General features: G+C 50.6%; 1 protein-coding gene across 1 annotated transcript; it reads right to left on the bottom strand.

Annotated features, from left to right (window-relative positions):
- Nucleotides 1-402: 402 nt before the first annotated feature.
- Tgfa (transforming growth factor alpha) lies at nucleotides 403-19,159 on the bottom strand. The gene is made up of 5 exons (XM_038319302.2): nucleotides 18,904-19,159; nucleotides 16,202-16,334; nucleotides 6,377-6,526; nucleotides 4,985-5,094; nucleotides 403-4,546 (listed from the first exon to the last, which is right to left on the bottom strand). Exons 1-5 carry the CDS (start codon nucleotides 19,157-19,159, stop codon nucleotides 4,539-4,541), a joined length of 657 nt encoding a protein of 218 aa, XP_038175230.2. The 3' UTR covers nucleotides 403-4,538.
- Nucleotides 19,160-20,818: the final 1,659 nt, after the last annotated feature.

Consider the following 20,818-nt stretch of genomic DNA (forward strand, 5'->3'; position numbering starts at 1 on the left):
GGGTCACTGTTTTTCCTCCAGGTATTAGGAAGAACTTCATTTCTTTAGGCAGACAGGGGCCAAGTACAATCAGGTTTAGGATTCCTACAAAGATCATCTAGAATTCAAGAAATGGCTTCACATTTAAGAGAGTTTACTGCTCTTTCAATAGACCTGTGTCAGGCAGGAACATGTTAGGTGGCCCACAGCTCCTGTAACACTAGATCTAGGGGAATCCAGTGCCCTCTTCTGGCCATTGAGAGCAACTACACTCATGTGCACATACCCCTGCATAGACACACATAAATATACACAATTAAGAATAAAAGTAGACCTTAATAAAAAGATCACCTACTGTTTTTCCCCTTATTCATACTTGCAGATAAAAATTTGTTTCAGCCACATTAAAGGAAAACGCAAGTCTTGATGTTTAGGAAAAAAGTTCATTCCTTCATCCTTCCAAACAAGGTACAATACAACTGAGTAACAATACACACTTCTGAAAACCACAACAGTATCTTATATTCCTCACTGCTCTTTAAGTATAATTCAGATATTAAGGAAAAAAGCTTCTAATCACATTAATACATTACAGAAACCAAAATTAACTTACCACATAAAATAAATTAAAACATTACATATTAACCTTCAGTGCATCATATACAGAAGTCAGAATGATGAGTTCTAAGACAGCCTCAGGTTCCTTATAATAAAGTTACTACACTATGGAGTGGGGTTGCTGTTCCGTTCTCTCTGTGTGTAATCATGTGCACGAGTGTGTGCAACACTGTCTTTGAGACAGATAAATGGCTTCAGGGAATAAATCTTACACCAGAACATTAAAAACAAACGTTAAGTCAGGAACAAACCTGTAACCCAGGAGGCTGAGGCAGGGGAATTATGGGTTTGAGGCTGGCCTGGGCTACAGAGTGAAACCCCATGTCAATAACCATATGTGTTGTTTAGTATGGCCTCCCCTTGGTCCTGGGAGGGACAAGCTCAGAACTCACCACAGGACTGGGCCTGTAGGCAGGGTTAGAATGTTGCTGGTTCACCCAGTAACTAACAGGCACTAGGAAAGCTGGCCTGGGGACCCCAGGTGACTTTCTGTACTTGGGAACAACCCACGACCCAAGCCTCAGAGCCACAGCCTCATCCCTCACCAATGTGCGTGTTTAGGACCAATCTTGCCTTCTGCCCCTTTTTTGGGGGGAGTGGGAGAAAACACACCTTGGAACTATTGGTCCTACCCTTTTCTAGGACACATGACAAACTGACTCCTGGCTTGGTTCTGTATTTGTCCATCTGGAATCTGTCTTTCAGGCTGGAGTTGCCACTGTATTTTTTCCATGGAGAAAATGTGTCCTATGGTGTATTCAAGGTTACAACCAGAGGTGTGGCAGCCTTTCTAAAATTCATTTTTATTTTTAAAAATTAGTGAGTGTGTGTGTGTGTGTGTTCTCTCCTTCCACTATGTGGGTCCCAGGGATTGAATTCAGGTCCTCAGGGTTGTTGGTAAATACTTTTACTCATGGTGCCATCTTGATGTCCCTGGAATTAATTTCAATTCATTCTGTGGGGCTGTTCATTGTCCCCTGAGTCACTGAACAACTGTGCTGTCCTGTGTGGCTGCTGAGGATTACTCCTTATTTATAGCTGTGTTGGACATAAAGAGAGGGCCAGGAAATACAGTGTGAACTGATAGGAAGGTGCTGTGGGGAGCATGGTGTGAACTGGCAGAAGGGCACTGTGGGGAGCATGGTGTGAACTGACAGGAGGGCACTGTAGGGAGCATGGTGTGAATTGACAGGAGGATGCTATGGGGAGCACAGGGTGAACTAGCAGTAGGGTGCTGTGGGGAGCATAGTGTGAACTGGCAGAAGGGCACTGTGGGAAGCACGGTGTGAACTGGCAGGAGGGTGCTGTGGGGAGCACAGTGTAAACTGGCAGGAGGATGCTACGGGGAGCACAGTGTGAACTAGCAGGAGGGTGCTGTGGGGAGCACAGTGTGAACTAGCAGGAGGGTGCTGTGGGGAGCACAGTGTGAACTGGCAGGAGGGCACTGTGGGGAGCACAGTGTGAACTGGCAGGAGGTTGCTGGTACAGTTAATCAGGGCTATTTGTGCTGTGAGATGGCCCAGAAAGGAAAATAGCATCTGTCTTCCAAGATCAGTCACCAAAAAGCAGGGCTGTCATCTGTTGGGGCAGGGACGATGTCCGGCCAGACTCATCACAGCCTAGCCTCAGCTTCTGACTCTTCAGACCTGTTGTTTTACAAAAGACCTGGCTGGGAAGGCACTTCTAGAGGCATTTGAGCTGCTGCATTTGTGTATAGGCACCAGGAGGGCTACTGGCTGCTGTGATTGGCTGGACCTGAGAACTGGGATGCTCAGACCCCAAGCTGAGGTCCTCCCCCGGGATCCTCCGCCTTCGCCATCATATGTCCATCCTAATTTTCCCCACCTCTGCTGAGTCTCAGATGACAATTCCTGGTGACATCTTTAGGATGGAGTATTAGTGAAGAAGTTCCCACCAATACTTCGATGTCAGCTCAAAATCTTTAAATAAGTCAGATGTCCAGGAGCCTCCAGCAGACCAGGGAAGATCTGTCATCTGAAGGTAATGGTGTGCACTAAATGAGAACAAGCCCTGTGCCTCCATTTGTGTAGGTCCCCACGAGTCAGGACTTCAGGCAGGGTCCTACTGAAAATGCTGGGGGCCAATAGAGGCCTAAGGTCCAGTGCAGTTGATTGGTCTCTGAGCAGCAGGCTACACCCGACCTTGACCCACATGAATGACCCAAGGAAAGGAAACTTAACCCTATTTCCTTTAAAAACTAAAAAACTCTGCTGGGCATGGTGGTACACACCTATAAGCCTAGAACTCAGGAGGCTGGAGCAGAAGGACCTTGACTTCAAGGCCAACCTGGGCTATACAGCAAGAACCTGTCTCACAAAAAGAAACAACAAAACACCAAACCAAAATAATAATAATAACAACAAAAGCGATGACTTCTGCCTGGAGCCGCATCAGCTCCGTAGCTGGAGGGCAGCTCTGGACAGACCCAGCTTCTGCTTTTGGGGCTCCAGTTATTGTGAACAAAGCAGGCCAGGGTTAAGGCCTGGGGCAGATCAATGCCTAGATCCCAGGAGAAGAGAAAAATCTACAGAAAAAGGTGGGGTGGAAGAAAAATGAGGCAAAACTCTCTGATAGAAACCAAACCGACTTGGTGTATCAAATGCCCTCTCCCGAGGCGGGGTCAGAGGCTCTGGGGGGCTGACAGGGGCAGGCTTTACACTTCTGAGTTAGACAATGTCCTCCTCCATGAGCAGCGTTATTAACTGTCATTCTGTCTCCAGACAGTGCCGAGCAGCCCAGGGATGAGGGTGGGCCAATGGGTCAGAGCACCCTTGCGTGCTCAGGTCTCCTTCTCCAGAGGGTAGTGGAGAGGTTTGGTAGCAATTTTGTTAATAATGCCAACGTTCTGAAAGGGAAGAAAACAAAACAAAACAAACAAAATCCAACAGTGGGATATTTATCCTAATGCTTGAAAATAAATAGGAAAGTTAAATTTCTCCTTCTGAAAATAAAGCAAACACCAAGGCAAAAGCATGGAAAATAAAGGGCTGGTCCCCTTCATGGATTTGGCCCATAACTCACTGCTAATGCCAGAGCTCACGAGGAAGTTAATCCACTTAGCCAAGCGTTGGCATGTGCGTCCTCTCTAGGTGTCCACATAGGCTCTTTTGTGCTCTTGCCTCCGTGGGGGTGGGGGCTCTGCCACTGGCCTTGCTAACTTTGCGACATGTGTATCTGGGGGGACTTTTCCGGTTTATATCTTAGAGGGCATGGCCTCCAAATAGCAGTTCTGGTCCCATCAGAGTCACTTTTGGCCGCTGTCCCTACAGCCCCTGGGAGGCACCTCGCCCTACAGTCGGGCGTTATCAAAGTGGCTGGACATTTCTGTTTGGTGTAATGTCACGGCCAGCTGCTCTTGTATCGTTAATGTGGATGCCTGACATTGACTTAAGAGATTAAAGATAAAACCATTATCCATCTAATAAATAAGACACACATTCTGGCAACAGCTTGAGGAGATGTCAAGGGTCCTAAGAGGCCATGCTGTCTTCATATAGCAATACGCGTCTCCCTTGTCCATTTTGTACATCAACCATGGAGTCTCTGCTGGGACCAGATGGCCCATTGAGAAGAAACAGCCTGGAATCCATGACTGGCAGAAGACACCAACCCAAGCGCATGCCTGGTGTGGGTTAGCAAGAAGGCCAGTCAGCCCTTTGAGGTTCTTGTTCAGTTTGTCTTGAAACGTGGTCTACTGGCCTCTTCTCTAGGGTGCGCTGAGGAAGCCCGGCAGGCAGAGTTACCGCACAGTTTTGAAGGCCTGCAGAGGACAGATGGCCACACAGGCGACCGTGCCCTGCACAGGGAAAGTCTGCCAGCATGTCCCAGGAACGTGGGTACTGCCCGTGGCATTGTCCCAAGAAGCTTTTCTGGTGTTGGGCTCCCATAGGTCACCTGGCCAAATTCCTCCTCTGGGATCTTCAGACCACTGGCAGAGAAGGGAAACAGAGTGAGCGATGCAGGTCCGAGCTGGGGAGACAAGCTGGGGACAGAGACTTTGGGGCAAATCATCCAACGTCACTGATGTCTTTCAGGAACCAGGCCCAGTTCTAGCCCAGCTTCAGGGGCGTCAACTTCTGCAACTCTGCCTTCAGTGACAGACTTATGGTTACAGGGGAGGGGTTGGGGTTTGTAACAGAGAAAGATGTGTTCGAGTGACGAGGAGGGTGGGGAACATCTCTGTCAGGAGGGCTACAGTTCAGCCCAACCCACGGCCGGTTTTCCTGTCAGGAGCGGCAGCAGAAGAGAGCCCCTCATTTCCCTCCTGTTTTGTCTCAGCACCTCCGTGCCAACTTGGAAAATGGTGGCCATTTTCTCCACCCAGCAGTACCTTCCCAGGAAGGAGAGGGGAGAAGCTGTCTCGTACCTGTCTCAGAGTGGCAGCAAGCGGTCCTTCCCTTCAGAAGGGCGCTGGGCTTCTCGTGTCTGCAGACAAGGGCGCGGCACCACTCACAGTGTTTGCGGATGTGGCAGCAGCTGGTGACAGAAGGGACAGGCTGAATTGCACCTGCCTGGCAGGGGAGCCCAGCTGGGCAGCCCTGGGTTCTCACTCATCAGCCATGCCAGGACCCTGAGGACCCGGACCAGCCTCAAAGAACCTGTTGGCTGCTGCACAGACAGGGCCACCATTATTGCTGGAGCTCTGCTCTAGACTCCCTGGATCACCTGGCTCCAGACTCCCTAGTTGGCTGAGGGGACAGGTCAACCACCTAGCTGCTTGCTGTCTTCATTTTGGGCCAGCTGAGAAGTTCTGCCAGTGTAGCAATGGCTTTACAACAGACATGAGGACTAAGACCAGCAGACCCTGGCGTTGGAGGCCATCAAACTTCAGGGGTGGCCAAGTCATCACTGGGCTTGTGTCCCGGATGCCCGATCAGCAGCCACTCACCAGGACAGCGTCTCTTATTGGCCTGTGTGCAACCTGGCCAGCCTTGGAGGACAAAAGCCTGGTCTTGCTTTTATACCCAGCCTCATCAAAATAGCCTTTGTGCTTTCTGCAGTCCCAGCCTTCAGTCAACCTGAACTGTGCTGACAGGCTGCCTTCAACTGAAGAGCGCCCTGGGCCAATTCAAACTAGGTAGGATCCTCTGAGCCCTTTGACTTAGAATAAACCATCCCAGGGATGAAGTCTGGCTTGGTGTCAGCTGCTGGGAATCCAACACTGTGTATCCAGGGCTCTGGTTGTACTAGCCAGGTCAGTGGGCAGCTATGGGCAAGCTTATGGGATAAGACACTCCCGCGTTCTCTTTTGACCTGGGGCTCAACACAGCTCCCTGGAGGATACAGTTTAGAGGACGAGAGGGTGGTGGTGGAGAAAGAGGGAGGGCGCCGAGGGTGAGGACACCAGGGTGCAGCAATAGCATCGGGAGCCTCTGACATAACTTCAGAATTTATCAAATGCTTTTTGCAGGGAGGAAGAGCTTTGCTGCAGACCAGGGGCACGGAGCTGTTTCCAGCTCCCTCCAGAGCCCCTGCCCTGTTCACAGGTTTTCACAAGGTTCTGGGTTCACAGGCAGGGTTAGGGCATGTCTTTGATTTGACATGACTTCTAGAAGAGCCCAGAACCACTGCTATTGCCTACCCACGTTCCAGGTGTTTGCACATGTCGCCTGACACTGGGTGGAGAGACATTAACCCTTTCAGCTGATGTCACTCTCACGCCACAACAATGTGGCTCTTCCGTGTGGCCATATTGTAGTTGCTCCTGGCAAGGCAGGCCATGTTGGGGGACATGAACACAGGGGTGGCAAATACTCACTGGATCAGCACACAGGTGACAATCAGGACAGCCAGGGCCACAATAGAGACCACCACCAAGGCAGTGATGGCCTGTTTCTTCTGACTGGCAGCCACCACGGCCAGGAGATCTGCATGCTCGCAGCGAACACCCACGTACCCAGAGTGGCAGCTGTGGGAGAAAGGAATGTTAGCCTGCCTCTGACAGAGGGGCTCCTTGACCCAAGCTAAGCTGGAAGGATCTGGGCTTGCTGGATAGCCCCAAAGGGCCACTGCATCCCTTGTGACTGGAGACACAGGTGTGAGGCAGTGAGTGCCTCTTCCTTGCTATGGCTCTGCTTGCTGAGGGGAGGGGAACTCCCTTCTTCACCAAGGGAGCACAGCACACACATTAACTCTCGAGCACTGAGGACGAGAACTTCATTTTGGTAGATAACGAAGCCCCGTGTGTGCAGCGCACGCGTGTGTACATGCTGGTGTAGGTGCATGGATGTGTGCACATCTGTGGAGACCAGAAGTCAATGTTGGGTATCTTTCTCTATCATCCTCTGCCTTATTTTGGAGACAGAGTCCCTTACTGTATCTGGAGTTCACCTATATGGCAAGGTTGCTGACCACTGAGTTCCAAGTATCCCCCTGCCTCTGTCTCCTCAGCTATGGGGTTAAAAATAGGTTGCTACACCATTTTTCCCCCCCATGGATGCTAGCAATCTGGACTCAGGTCTTCATAGTCTTGTGGAAAGTATTTTACCAAGTGAGCTGTTTCTTCTGCTCCAAATCCAGGTGTTTTTTTGTTTGCTTGCTTGAGACAGGGTCTCCCTATGTAGTCTTGGCTGTCTCAGAACTCACTATGTAGACCAGGTTGGCCTCAAACTCACAGAGATCTGCCTGCCTCTGTCACACAAGTGCTGGGATTAAAGGCACATGTTATCATGCCTAGCCCAAATTCAGGTTATTTTTGAGCCAAAGTTGCTTATTTAGAATTTTGAATGAAAAAAAATACACTAAATGAGTAGTCGGTGCTTGCCTTTTCTGTCTTCTTCATCAAGTTTAATTAGCCTCAAGTATATTTCCTGCGTGGCTCAGTGCGTCATCTGGTCCCTCCAGGAAGGGATGAGGGCCTGGCTGTCACCTGGTCACATCAGGGCTGAGAAGCCTCTGGACTCCTGTGAGATCCTGTGTATTGGCATCCAGTGAAACATGCCTGAACTCTACTCAGTGAGTGAAGGCATTAGTGAGGTCAAGTGTGAACGTGCATGCTGGTGCGTGCATCGCCAGCCCATTCATTCCTGGTCTGGCTGCACCCCAGCTTCCCTGGCTCTGTCATGCCAAAGGCAGCCTCCTGTGTGTGCAGGGTTGCTAAGGGGATGGTTCTTAGGATGGACCAATGATGACGAGACATGGGCCACTTGCTTCCCTGGCATTCTTCCAAGCAGGTGACTCTTTAACAGAAAAGTGATTGAGGTGACACCCTAGTCCCTTTTTAAAATCGTCAATGTAAATAAATATTAAGTTCCTTCTCTCTCAGGCAGGAAGCTTCCTTGAGGAGCAATCCCACATCACACATTGAATTTACATTTATATTATATATATTTCTAACTATGGCTAAGGTAGCTAATATTCTGAAGCCTATGCTTGAATTACCTTGTAACTTGCAGTTGTCAGGTAAAAGGGCTTTAAAGAACACAGGAAGGACTTGGGCTTAAAGGCCCTCCCTGGGGCACCTGGGGCTGTGCCAGGCTGGCTTCGCAGTCATCCCAGGTGGGATCTCTGACTCCAGCCTCCTCAGCTGTCAGGCCCGGCTCTCATGAAGGCTCCTAGAGCCACAGGACAAACAGGGCATGTTTTCTCAGATCATGGCTTGTATCCAGGGCACAACATCAGCATTTGGATGCTGAAGGGTCAGGCATTGTAGGGGGTTTAAGGCTAAAGGCAGCCTGGGGTATGGGGCGCACACCCTTCGCTGAATCACCCAAAGGTGGCTATTAGTTGAAACCCAGATAGTTGAGTTTATTATTGTTTTTGTAGCCTTGGCTAACTCACACTCATGATCCTCCTGCCTCAGCTTCCGAATGCCTGGATGGCAGCCGGGTACCACCAGGCTTGGCTACTTGTTCTTTGGTTGGGGTTACTTCATGTTTGGTGTGCTTTCTCGTTTAATCTTGTTATGGAAAAGTCAAGCCACACTTTCCCTGCACCTGTTCTGGGGACTTGAAGGCCATTTGTACCAAATCCAAGACTGGGGGCTGGCTCCCTCTCCTTTGCCAGATGGTAGGCTTATGGTTTAGCATCTTATCTTGAAAAGTAGAAAAGATTGGAGTTTAAGTTAAGCGTGCTGTAAAGAGCTGGTATCTTTGGTAAATAAAGTTAGGCAGGGCTAACAGGGAAATAAAAGAACACCCTGAGGACCTAGATAGTCGGGCTGTCTACACGGACTCTCATGTAGAGAGACAGGCTGTCTACACGGACTCTCATGTAGATAGATGGGCCGTCTACATGGACTCTCATATAGATAGACAGATTGTCTACATGGATTCTCATGTAGATAGACGGGCTGTCTACACGGACCCTCATGGCTCAGTGCAGTGGGATGGAGACAAGATTTTGTCTCATAAAAAAAAGTATCAAAACCTTGTGGGAGCCTGGTCTGTTTGGATGCTTGCCTTCCTAGACCTGGATGGAGCAGGGAGGACCTTGGACTTCCCACAGGGCAGGGAACCTTGACTGCTCTTTGGACTAGAGAGGGAGGGGAAGAGGGTGGGGGCAGGGGGAAAGAAATGGGAGGAGGTGGAAATTTTTCGTTAAAAATAAATAAATAAATAAAGAGAAGAAAACCTGCAGGGAGGCAGAGAGGAGACAGCTCACTGGGTAGCCTCTGGCCTTTCTGGGGGGAGGCAGAGAGGAGACAGCTCACTGGGTAGCCTCTGGCCTTTCTGGGGGGAGGCAGAGAGGAGACAGCTCACTGAGTAGCCTCTGGCCTTTCTGGGGGGAGGCAGAGAGGAGACAGCTCACTGGGTAGCCTCTGGCCTTTCTGGGGGGAGGCAGAGAAGAGACAGCTCACTGAGTAGCCTCTGGCCTTTCTGGGGGGGAGGCAGAGAGGAGACAGCTCACTGGGTAGCCTCTGGCCTTTCTTGGGGAAGGCAGAGAGGAGACGGCTCACTGAGTAGCCTCTGGCCTTTTCCCTGGTGGCAGATGGGGAAACAACAGTGAACAGCCCCCAGAACTGTTTGGTGGTCAGCTGTTGGCTTGTGCCCACCCAGTCTGAGTTGTCCATGTCTAGACAGCATTGGACAGGTCCTGCCAGCCCATTCTCAAGTTCTAACTCTGTTCTCAGATGTCCCGACTTCCCAGAGTGCCCGAGTTAGAGGTGTCCTTTCTGTGATGTTTCATATCTCCTCCACACAGGGTCTTAATCTCCCCTTCTAGCATCCTGCGAGGTCAAGCAGCCCACATGGCCTCTCCTAGCCCAGGGGTAGATGTGTGCCCAGGTGGTCACACACGGGTTCTCGGACACCCGGAATACATCCCTGACTCTCCCACACTGCATTCCACACACCACAGTCTCCAGAACCAAGTGCCTTCTGCACTGATCCACCCACTCGCCAGCCTGTCCGTTTTCCCATGGCTCAGCAGTGCCTCCCAGATCCTGTCTGTCTTTGGACGCCTGCAGCCCCACCTATGCCCACTCTCTTTCCCCAGCCCCTCACTCCTGCAGGGCAGGCCTTGTCCTACAAAATTCCCTGTGTCTCAGTAGTTCCTTATGAGTGGGGAAAAAGACCAAACTTGACATCTCATCTTCTCTTTAGTTCCTAGTCTTCTAATATTAGACTTCATTATGCTGATTATTTTAAGCACAAGCCACATAAGGAGGGCGGAGTGTCACCTCACCTGGCGACAGATGAGTCACAGCCCCACTCTGCTGCTGCCTTTACCTCTGGCAGGCACAGCAGAGTCCCCTGGGAGTTCTAGAAGCTGCTGGGTCCAAGGCCATACCCTCGCTCTGGCCACCTGGGTGGCCCTAGCATGCGTACATGTCCGAGGAGCACAGAGGTAGGACTGGCTTGGAATCTGGAACCAAGTTCAAACGCATTGGCTCCTTCTCTACCTTCCTTCCTTCCCTTTCCTCCTTCAGCACTGTCCCAGAGTGACAGCTGTAAGAAAAGCCCCGTGCCAGGCACTGGGCACGAGGGATAGAGGGGGCTGCACCTCCCTGTATGAATGACATAAGTGTGGTGACAATGGGGGAAGACCTGAGAGTGGCTCCTTCCTCATGGGACCATGTACACATGCAGAGAGGGTCTGCTGGGCCGAGATCGCTGCTTGTCAGCATCACACGTCTGCAATGCTATCTGTCTTCTGTAATTCAGCAATTCAGACCCTTCCCAGGCTGCTTCCCCATAGTAAGAACAACAACAACAACAACAACAAAAAGATAAAAGAAAGAAGGAAAAAAAGGGAAGAGAAGAGAGGGTGCCTGGCTGGGCTGTAGGACGACAAGTGTTGAGAACCCCCATTCTCCTGTGCCTCTGGTGGGGGGGGGGCTGGGCCTGCCGGTGGTTAAGGCTGCCGGTTACCTTGGAGCTTATCCTAAGAGTTTTAACTGCAGGCCCCTTTGTTTTAATCATCCACGGCACCTCTCCTTCTCCTCTAAGGATAGCTTTTGGGTCACCCTAAGTTCCCACTCCTCCTGGCTCACAATGCTCTTTAAAAATATTATGAAATATGAAAACCACAGCTGTCAAATGTTAACGTTTTCCTTAAGGAAAAATTTCCCCAACTAGGAAACGAATGCTTTAAGCACACTGGGAAGTATAAAAAATGTAATAAATACAGAGAAGTTCATACCACTGCCATGGCGCCAGTGTGTGTGTGTGTGTGTGTGTGTGTGTGTGTGTGTGTGTATGTTTGCAAGCGACTATAATTCATATAAATGTATGAAACTGTAAAACTATAGAAGAGAGAGAAATAAAAACAAACAAACAAACAACAATAACAAAACCCAATAAGAAAAGAAACCTCAAACCAGAATCTCAGGTTCTGTCAGGCTGAGGATGTAGCTTAGAGCAAGAGTGGTCGCCTAGCATGCACAAAGACCTGGGTTCAATTCTCAGCAACACACAAAGACCCGGGTTCAATTCCCAGCAACACAGGAAAAAAAACCAAAACAGAAAACAAAAATCCTTTGCAAAGCCACTTTAAATGGAGCACAGTAATTTCTGTGCTTCAGTTTCATCAAATTCTTCCCACGCAGATGGTGCCGGGTGTGATAAGTAGAGGGCTGGGCATTATCTCTGTACTCAAAGATACTTTGTTTGTATTTCCGATTACATCCCCAGGACAGGAGCTCAAAGGTATACACAACTTGGCACAGGCTCTGTAGCTAAACTGGCCTGGATTCAAAGCCCTCTTTCTTCACTTCCTGTCTGGGTAACCTGGAGCCAGTAACAGCTCTTTACCACAGAGTCTGCATCAGGAAAATGAAGTGCCAGTAAGACCGGCCCCAGTTAGGAGCACTAAAGGAGCCTTGTGTTTTGCAGAGAGCAGTGTGAAGCCCAAAGGCTATGTCTCTGTCAAGAATGAAATTAAACGGCAGGGTTGGGGAGGTGGTTCAGTTGGAAATGGCTTGCTTTGCAGTTTGAGAACCTGAATTCGATCCCAAGCCAATCAAGGTGGTGAGTGCTTGTAGACCCAGCAGACAGGCAGATTCCTGGGGCTCACTGTCCAGCTGCCCTAACCTATTGGGATTAAGCCAGTGAGAGACTCTGTCTCGAAAAATAATGTGGGGGTTGGAGAGTTGGCTTTGGTGGTGAAGTTTTTGCTAGGCAGTCAGGAGGATCCGTGTTTGGATCCCCAGAACTCACATGAAGCTGGGCCTTGAGTATGCTTGGGATCCCAGAGCTAGGAAGTCATAGACAGGTGTTTTATTGGGCAGGCTGGATGGCAAACCTAAACGACTTGTTCATTATGAGGCCAGTGAGAGACCTGGTCTCACCAAACAAGGTGGGTCTGGGGAGATGGTTCGGTTGTGAAGAGCACTTGCTGCTCTTGCAGAGGACCCAAGTTCACTTCCCAGCAACCACACTGTTTCTCACAATTGCCTGTAACTTCAGTTCCAGGGGATTCAACGCCACCCTCTTCTGGCCATTGAAGGCATACACACACACACACACACACACACACACACACACACACACACACTCACACGCACATGCACACGCATGCACACACCACATACAAAGACAATCTTGAAAAACAACAAAAATCCCAATCCAACAAGGTGGACAGAATCTGGGGAACAAGGCTGAGGTTGACCTCTGACCTCCACACACACATGCACACATGAACTTGATCCTGCCTATTCATGTGCGCATGTATGCACATGCACACACACACACACACACATGCATGTACACTCACAAAGGAGACATTCTTAGGTCTCTGTATGCTGTGTTCCTTGACAGGCGGCTGCGGGCCTGGTGACTCGCTGAGCCCTCAGCACTGGTCTCAAGGCACGCATCGAAACCTGAGGGTTGAGGACCATGGGGAAACAGTCTCCGAATGTTCTTTATTAACTTGTGCTTAATATGCACCATCCTGCCGGGCTGGGCTGGGAGTGGACTCCCTAGGACTGGTGGGATGAGGACCGAGTTCACCTTTTCTTGCTCTCTGGAGAAATGGATTCAGGGCTGGGCATGGTTCAGAGGCAGAGCACTTGCTTGGCATGTGAGGGGCCCTGGGTTCCATCCCCAGCTCCGAGACAATAAAAAGGACTGGATTTACCTGGTCCTATTTTTTCTTCCATGGGGCTGGGAGGCCAGGGCTTCCTCAGCAGCTCAGAGTCAAGGGTCTCTTGGGATGCCTTTGCTGATCCTGAGCCATGGGGAAATCTTGTAGGCTTATGCTGTGTGGGAGCAGGGCCTGGCAGTCTCCTGGAGGTTTTCAGTGATGACTACAGAATTCGCCCCCTGCCGCCTCTAGGTGTTCAGAGCTTAAAAGGTGGTTGTGGACCAGAAAACTAAACCCTATTTAATTAAGTCAACGAATGTGAATAGTCGCAAGTGTCCAGAGGCACAGCGGCAATCACCATGAAGTCCTATGCGTCTCTGCGGTATTGGTCCCCGAGGGAAATCTGAGGTTAAATGGGGCCAGGCCACTTAGTGTATGGGACACTGATCTTAATTTTAACTCAAATCTATCTGACCCCCAGATCCAAAGAGACCCTCACTGTCTGCTTCAGGCGGAGGTGGGAAGAGAACAAAACCAAGGCATAGTTTTCTCCTGTCCTGTCATGGGTGTGGTGTGATGTCATGCTACCCTCCCCACCACACTGGTGCTCAGAAGCTAACAGAGCTGCCTGTGAGAAAAGGGCGGGTCGCCCCTGACCTTACATCTCCACAGTTTTCTGCTTTTGCACATCGTCCCGCCAGTGAGATTTCCACGACGTTCAGAGGAACAATCTTGGGCTCGTCTGAAGCAAACACGTTTGAGGATGATTTTCGCAGTGTCTGACTAGTGGTATTTTCATTCTTTGGTTTTAGAGTATGAAATGTCACTTTGGGTTTTCTGAAAACCTAAAGACTTTTTTCTTCTGGGAGAGCATGTTAGGAAGCGGTGTCTGCCTCTGCACTACACTCTCAACTTGCTGAGCTTCTTTATGAGGCCCTGACAGATGGGGCCCTACCTCAAGGTCTGTCAGTTTTATTGACCAGAATGTTGAGTGTGTCAACTCCTCAAAGGCGGGAGGTTCTTTAGAGTGGGGACAGAATGTTCTGACTTTCTCAGTAGAGACTCAGAGTTTCTGGTCTGGTGGGAATTAGGTAGCTAGAACATTCTTCTGGTTACTATAAATATTAAAAAGGAGCAAGGTGTGGTCCTGTCTCCTAGAGATGATGCACCAGAAAGGATAGAGAAGCAAACCTCACCAGGTCTCCAGGCCCGACAACTTGCCTTGTCCAGACACGCTAGCTCTGTGCCCCCAGAGTGCTGTGCTGAGGGCTGGGCATGGCCCTCATGTCCCCCACAGTCTCTGTTGCTAAATGGACCTTCTGAGGACTAAAGACCAATCACTCACAGCACTCAGGGGCCGCATGAATGTCTGGAGAGATCCAGTGGGTGACTGTAAGCAGATAAAAGTGGTGGCAGGTGATGAACACCAACACTCTGCTTTGGTGTCAGGCAACACTGGGGAAAGGTGGGAACAAGAGAGCTGGAGAGGACAGCCATGGCTGGGTTAGGAAGTGTGGCTGGGTGATGTGTGGGCAGCCGTGGCTGGGTGATGTGTGGGCAGCCGTGGCTGGGTGATGCGTGGGCAGCCGTGGCTGGGTGATGTGTGGGCAGCCGTGGCTGGGTGATGCGTGGGCAGCTGTGGCTGGGTGGTGTGTGGGCAGCTGTGGTCTGTAGGAGGTCAGGCCAGCACTGTGTCTCCTGTTAAGGCAAGGAAAGCTGAGCATCAGCTGGAAAGTGTGAAGCCCAACTTCTAAGATGCACACAAAGACGTAGAGCCACCAGGGAAGAACACACAGTGTCACCTGTCATATTAACATGTCTGCTGACTGAATATTGTCCCTGGGCCACCAAGATCCAGTAGGGAAACCGAGAGAAGAGGGTGGTCACTGTTTTCCATGGCCTCAGCTTTCCAAGGTTGGCAGAACATCCTATTCTTGGGCCCTTGGCCCTGAAGAAGTCTTGTGAAGAGTTGGTAGGACCAGCCCTGACCTTTCTCTGGAGTAGGGCTCACCTGCCAGAGGAAAATGCCCGATCCTTTCTTGGAAATGGGAGAGCTTGCTGACTTGAAGTGAGTTCTGTGACAGACCCGTCTATAACCATCTTGTCACAGCTGCCACAGGCAGATGAGCACCTGCAAACATCCCTTTCTGAACCTAGCAAGGCTCCCACTGCCCAGGGGGTAAGGGATTTCTGCCAACAGGTCCTGGCCTCCAACTGCATCTGCTGCCTCCCTGCTGTGCACTCTGATCTGCAGTAGCACCTGGAACCTTGGGTCTGGAACCCTGGGTCTGGACACCTTTCTGCTTGTCCTGGTCAGCCCCATGTCTGCTAAGTGGCCTTTCCCTCTGACTCCACTGTCCATGGCAGTTACCAGTGGCTGCGTGTGTGTGTGTGTGTGTGTGTGTGTGTGTGTGTGTGTGTGTGTGTGTGTGTGTCCTTGTCAGACATGCACCCTACTACATCTGGCTTTTATGTGGGTTTTGGGGATCTAAACTCATCAGCATAAGTGACAAGCATCTTGCCCTCTGAAACATCTCCCCAGTCCTCGTTGTGCGTTGAGAAGGCTCAGCACCTGCATCCCTTTCTGAACCTAGCAAGGCTCCCACTGCCCAGGGGGTAAGGGATTTCTGCCAACAGGTCCTGGCCTCCAACTGCATCTGCTGCCTCCCTGCTGTGCACTCTGATCTGCAGTAGCACCTGGAACCTTGGGTCTGGAACCCTGGGTCTGGACACCTTTCTGCTTGTCCTGGTAAGCCCCACGTCATGCCGTACTTTGTGAGGCTCCAGGGAAGTGGGAGCCACCCAGGTGTGCATGCGGACTGACCCTTTGCATCCCTTCCAGCTACTTCCCAGGCTGGATACAAAGTGTCGGCTGAATGGGAACTTCAATACAGAGGTGCAGGTACTCAGGTCAGTGCCTTCCCTCAGGAACTCAGTCAGAGACTGCTGTTAGAAACAGACCCGGGCTCTGACCTCCGGGGCTCCTCCTCTCCTCTACCCTGGGCACTTGGCTGGCAGCTCTCACCCTTCAGCTTCCGTCCTCTGGGTCTCAGATCCCTGGCCAGCTTCATAGAAGTAAACTGGGTGCCTGACCGCCCTCTAGAGACTAAGGGATACTTACACACACGCTGGCTTCTCCTCCTGCACCAGAAACCTGCAGGTTCCATGGAAGCAGAACTGAGTGTGGGAATCTGGGCAGTCGTTGAAGTGAGACACCACTGCAGCCGCCACGGGGGAGTCTGCTGGGGCGAAGAGACGGGGAGATCAGGCCTGGCACAGCTCATACCCGGGAGGGCCTTCTGTCCCCACCCAACACCCCTGTACAATTCTTAACTGTTTAATGCCCAGCCAGGGTCAAGAGTCTTCATCAAGAAGTTTGATTATTATTCAAAGATTATAAAAGAATTTCTCCAAAGGCTTTGGTATAATTCAAAGATAGATAGAGTCATTTTTGAAAAGTTTTTTTTTTTTTAAATAATAGCCCTAATGATAATTTGTTTGTAGCTGGGTGTGGCAGCACACAGCTGCAACCCTAACACTCAGAAAGTAGAGGAAGAAGGGTCAGGGGTTCAAGACAACCTAATCCATAAACTGAGTTTGAGGCCAGTTGGATCCCATTGTCTTAAAAATCAAAAGGAGGCTATAGAAACCGCTTAGTGGGCAAAGTGCTTGGTGTACAAACATGGGGGCCCGAGTTTGAGCTCTGGTACCCCCACAAAAAGACATAGCCGTGAGGACTGTGATTCCAGCACCAGTGTCGGGGGCAGCGCTCTATGCCTCGTGGCAGAATGAACAAGGATGCTCATCAGACAGAAATATACAGACACTTATGCAGGCTGGGCTCAACTTTCCCGCTTCCGTGTCCAGAGAGCTATTGAAGAAGACATAATGAACAATAGCAGATAACCCCTCAACAATGTCTCAGAGATCCCTACAGAAGTGCCTGCCAGTGTCTTCTCCCCGGGCCATCAAAAAGAAACTCCAGTAGCAGGCGCAGTGAGGGTGGCTGACACCTGCTCGGAGTCCTCTGAGCACAGGGTGAGAACAAGAAGCCTGCTGTAAGCAGAGTGTACCCTTCTGATTCTTTGTGTTTTGAGCCTCGTGTAGCCCAGGCTGGCCTTGAGCTCACTGTGTAAGTGGGCTGTCTTTGAACTCTTCCTGCCTCCACTTCCCAAGTGCTGGGATTATAGGAGTGTGACACCACACCTGGCTTATGTAATGCTGGGGACGAAACCAGGCCGGCACTCTACAGTTTGGCTTCATCCCCAGCCCACTCTGGTCCTTCATACAGCCGCCTACCTGCCCTGCTGCTTAGAAAGCATGTGTCCTTTCTGATGCCCTCTGTCCAATCTTCAGGGCAAAGGTCTCAGAAAGGATGAAGCCCATGTTACAACTAAACAGCAGTTTATTTAAAAATATTTTTGTCTTAATTACAGTGATACATTTGCTCTTGAAACTTTACTAGAAACTTCACAGATTTCTGGATTATCAAAGTAGTTCACCGAAACCACGGATGTACAATAAAAGCCACCTCAGAGACGAATGCACATGTATCCTTAATCCTCAACCCATCGGGAGTCATAAAAACACACACCACCCAGCGACATGCTTGTGGGTTCACATTCCTGTTCTAAAGTCAAGTGTGAAGCCCATGGTGACCAGGAAACCGTCCTTGCCTGGGAGTCGCAGGCAAGCACATTCCTACTGATGTTCAAGGTGGGAAGGCTGGGGAGGGCTCTTTCGTGTCAAGGGCAAAGACCAAAGATGGGCTCGCCAGGGTACCTTCTCCGCTTCGGGTTGTGAGGGCATTGCCTCTAGTTTATCTAAGTAAGTTTATGAGGAGACCCCAAGTTCCCAAGATCTTCCCCCAAGATTGGGTCTCTCAGCTTTTTTTCTCCTTTTGTTCTTTTAAATGAAAAGGTATGTGCATGTGTGTCTGTGTGTGTGAGTGTGTGCGTGTGCTTCTGTGTGTGTGTCTGTGTGTGTCTGTGTGCGTGTGTCTGCTGTGTGTGTGAGTGTGTGTGCCTCTGTGTGTGTGTCTGTGCATGTGTCTGTGTGTGTCTGCTGAGTGTGAGCGTCTGTGTGTGTGTGTCTGTGTGCGTGTATCTGTGTGTGTGTCTGCTGTGTTTGTGTGCATGTCTGTGTGTGTAAGTATGTGCGTGTGTCTCTGTGTGTGAGTATGTGTGTGTCTGCTGTGTGTGTGCATGTCTGTGTGTGTGAGTGTGTGTTTCTGTGTGCATGTATCTGTGTGTGTGTCTACTGTGTGTGTGCATCTCTGTGTGAGTGTGGGTGTATGCATGTCTGTGTGTGTCTGCTGTGTGTGCATGTGTCTGTGTGTGTCTGTGTGTGTGTCTGTGTGTGAGTGTGTGCGTGTGTCTCTGTGTGTGAGTGTGTGTGTCTGTGCGTGTGTCTGTGTGAGTGTGTGTTTGTTTCTGTGTGAGTGTGCATGTCTGTGTGTGTGTCTGTGTGAGTGTGTGCATGTGTGAGTGTGCATGTGTGTATGTGTGTAAGTGAATGCCAGTACTGGCACCTGAGCTTGAGTTCTCTGGAAGAGCATTACTACATCTTAACCACTGAGTCACATCTCCAGCTCTTTCTCTTTCTTTCTGGGGTTATGTAGCCCAGGCTGGCTCCAAAGTTATATTAATCTTCCCACATTAGTTGAGGGCTAGGATTCTAGGATTCTAGGTGTGTACCATCACACCTGTCACTTCCCCTTGTCCCCTCCTCTCTCTTCTCTGTCTAAAAATTCAATATAACATCAAGAGATGAAGGAAAGCTTAAAAAAACACGCTCAGGTAGAAAAGGTGTGGTGACGGCTACTGGGCAGCATCCAAAGGAGGGCTGTCCTTCTAGCGCACATGGAGGGCAGGGCAGGCTGGCCCAGTTCCCTGCCCTGGGCCATCTCGGCCAGGCACCACGTCTGATTAGCTCTGGGGCTGATGGGAAAAGCAAATGTTCTGGTTGGGGAGCAGCTCAGCACCAGGCACTTGCTAGCAGCTGGAGTTTCAAAACTGCTCAGTTCCTGTTGTCGTGAAGTTGACGAGAGGCCCCTACATCCTGGAGACCCGACGCTCATCTTGCAGACATCACTGTCCTCTGGGGAAGCAAGAGAGAGAGACCACAGACTCACTAATAGGGCCTAAGCCCAGCCCAGCTCACAGAAAGAGTCTGGAATAGTCATCAGGGGATGAGGAAATCCCTGCTTCAACCCACAGGGGGTTCAGAAGTCTGGGCAGACACCATCTGCAGTGTCTTTGGGAGCTGGAGTGGGGGAGCTCCAGGGTTGCTGCAGCCACACCCTTGAGTGGTCCTGAGGAGCAGCCCTAATTGGCCTGTGTGTCTGGCTAGTTGGGGGCCTGAGAGGCTGTGGTGCTTCACTTTCCCCCAGATGTGGTGCTTGCCTGCTGTAAAGCTCACATCACTCACAGCTCTTTCATCACTTCCTCCAGGAGGCCAAGTAACTCTCTGACAGTTTCGACGTGACATCTAGCAGGATCATCTGCCAAGGCTAGCAGTCAGAGGCAACAATAGCAGGCCTGACTACTGCTTCTCGGATGTCCGGGAGGAAAGATAAATTAATGAATACGAGAGATTCCCCCCCCCCCCCCCGCATTCCCCCTCATAGCCAGGGAAAAGCAGACGCCAGAAGGGTGCCCCCTGCAGGGCTAGACGAGTATTCTACCTTGTGGCCAGGCTGGAGGCCTCATGGCCAGGGAGGTTGGGTTCAGGGCAGCAGGCCTGGCTATAGGGCTGGGACTCCTTGCTCAGGACAGAAGTGCCACAAGTAAAGGAACAGGCCTTCCCCAGAGGGAAGAAATGGCACACTGGGGTTAGGGGTGAATGGCCCAAGTCGCAGGCCCCAGCCTATGTGTCCCCATTGGTGAGTGGGGCACTTGGGGGTGGGGGAGAGCAAGCCTTTGTTTTTTTGAGACAGGATCTCATTCTAGCCCAGGCAGACTTCAACCTCACAACAATCCTCCTGCCTTAGTCCTTTCAGTTCTGGGTTATAGGCCATGAGTCACCATGCCCAGCTCAGTGGAACTCTACAAATAATTCTGAAGAGGAAGGATGCCATTGGCAATATGCGGTCATACCACTGACTGTCACCAGACAGAGGAGCACCCCTTCCAGGAAGACAGCCAGCGAGGGCCACTCCTGCAAGATGGCAGGCAGGCCTCAAGGGAACTAAAGCGAAGAGTCATCCGAGGATAAAAAAGCAATCACATCGCTTCTGTTGCTGAAGTTAGTAATGTCTCATTCTCAGGCTCTGTCAGCTGGTAAGGGGTCTCAGAATGCTCGCTGACAGACTCCTTTACTTGAACGAAAAAACGGGCCAGCGAGATGGCTCAGCTGGTAAAGGGGCTTGTTGCCAAGCCCTGGGAACTGAGTTGGATCCCCAGGACCCACATGAGGAGAGGGGAGCCCTCTGACCTCCACACATGTGCTATGGTACACGCTCCTCCTACACACCCATGTAATAAATAAATACATGCAAAGGTAAACCTGCTTCCTATGACTGAATCCCAGGACACAGATGTTCTAGATCCTGTACTGGCTGACTCCAACCCTGCTGGTCACCATCAGTTCCCTGCCTGTAAACAGACTTTAGTCCTCCTAGACTCTCATTTAAGAGAAGGGGCTCTTCATTATGTTGGCCAGACCTCGCACCACTGCACGGCTAGGGGCTTTCAGACGCAGAAACCAGCATTCAGATAAACTTCCAGACAGCCAGACA

The sequence above is a fragment of the Arvicola amphibius genome, chromosome 2, assembly GCF_903992535.2.
Source record: "Arvicola amphibius chromosome 2, mArvAmp1.2, whole genome shotgun sequence".
NCBI lineage: Eukaryota > Metazoa > Chordata > Mammalia > Rodentia > Cricetidae > Arvicola > Arvicola amphibius.

Bases quoted from the DNA above. Each gene is read 5' to 3' on its own strand.
- Tgfa (XM_038319302.2), bottom strand. From the start codon at position 19,159: ATGAGCGTCGGGTCTCCAGGATGTAGGGGCCTCTCGTCAACTTCACGA. The intron at 16,335-18,903 runs GTAGCCGTCACC...GATCTCCCCGTC, and splicing joins CCTCCTTTGGATGCTGCCCA to TCTTCGCCCCAGCAGACTCC. The intron at 6,527-16,201 runs GTAAGTATCCCT...TTTCTCCCACAG, and splicing joins GAGGAGAAGCCAGCGTGTGT to CTGCCACTCTGGGTACGTGG.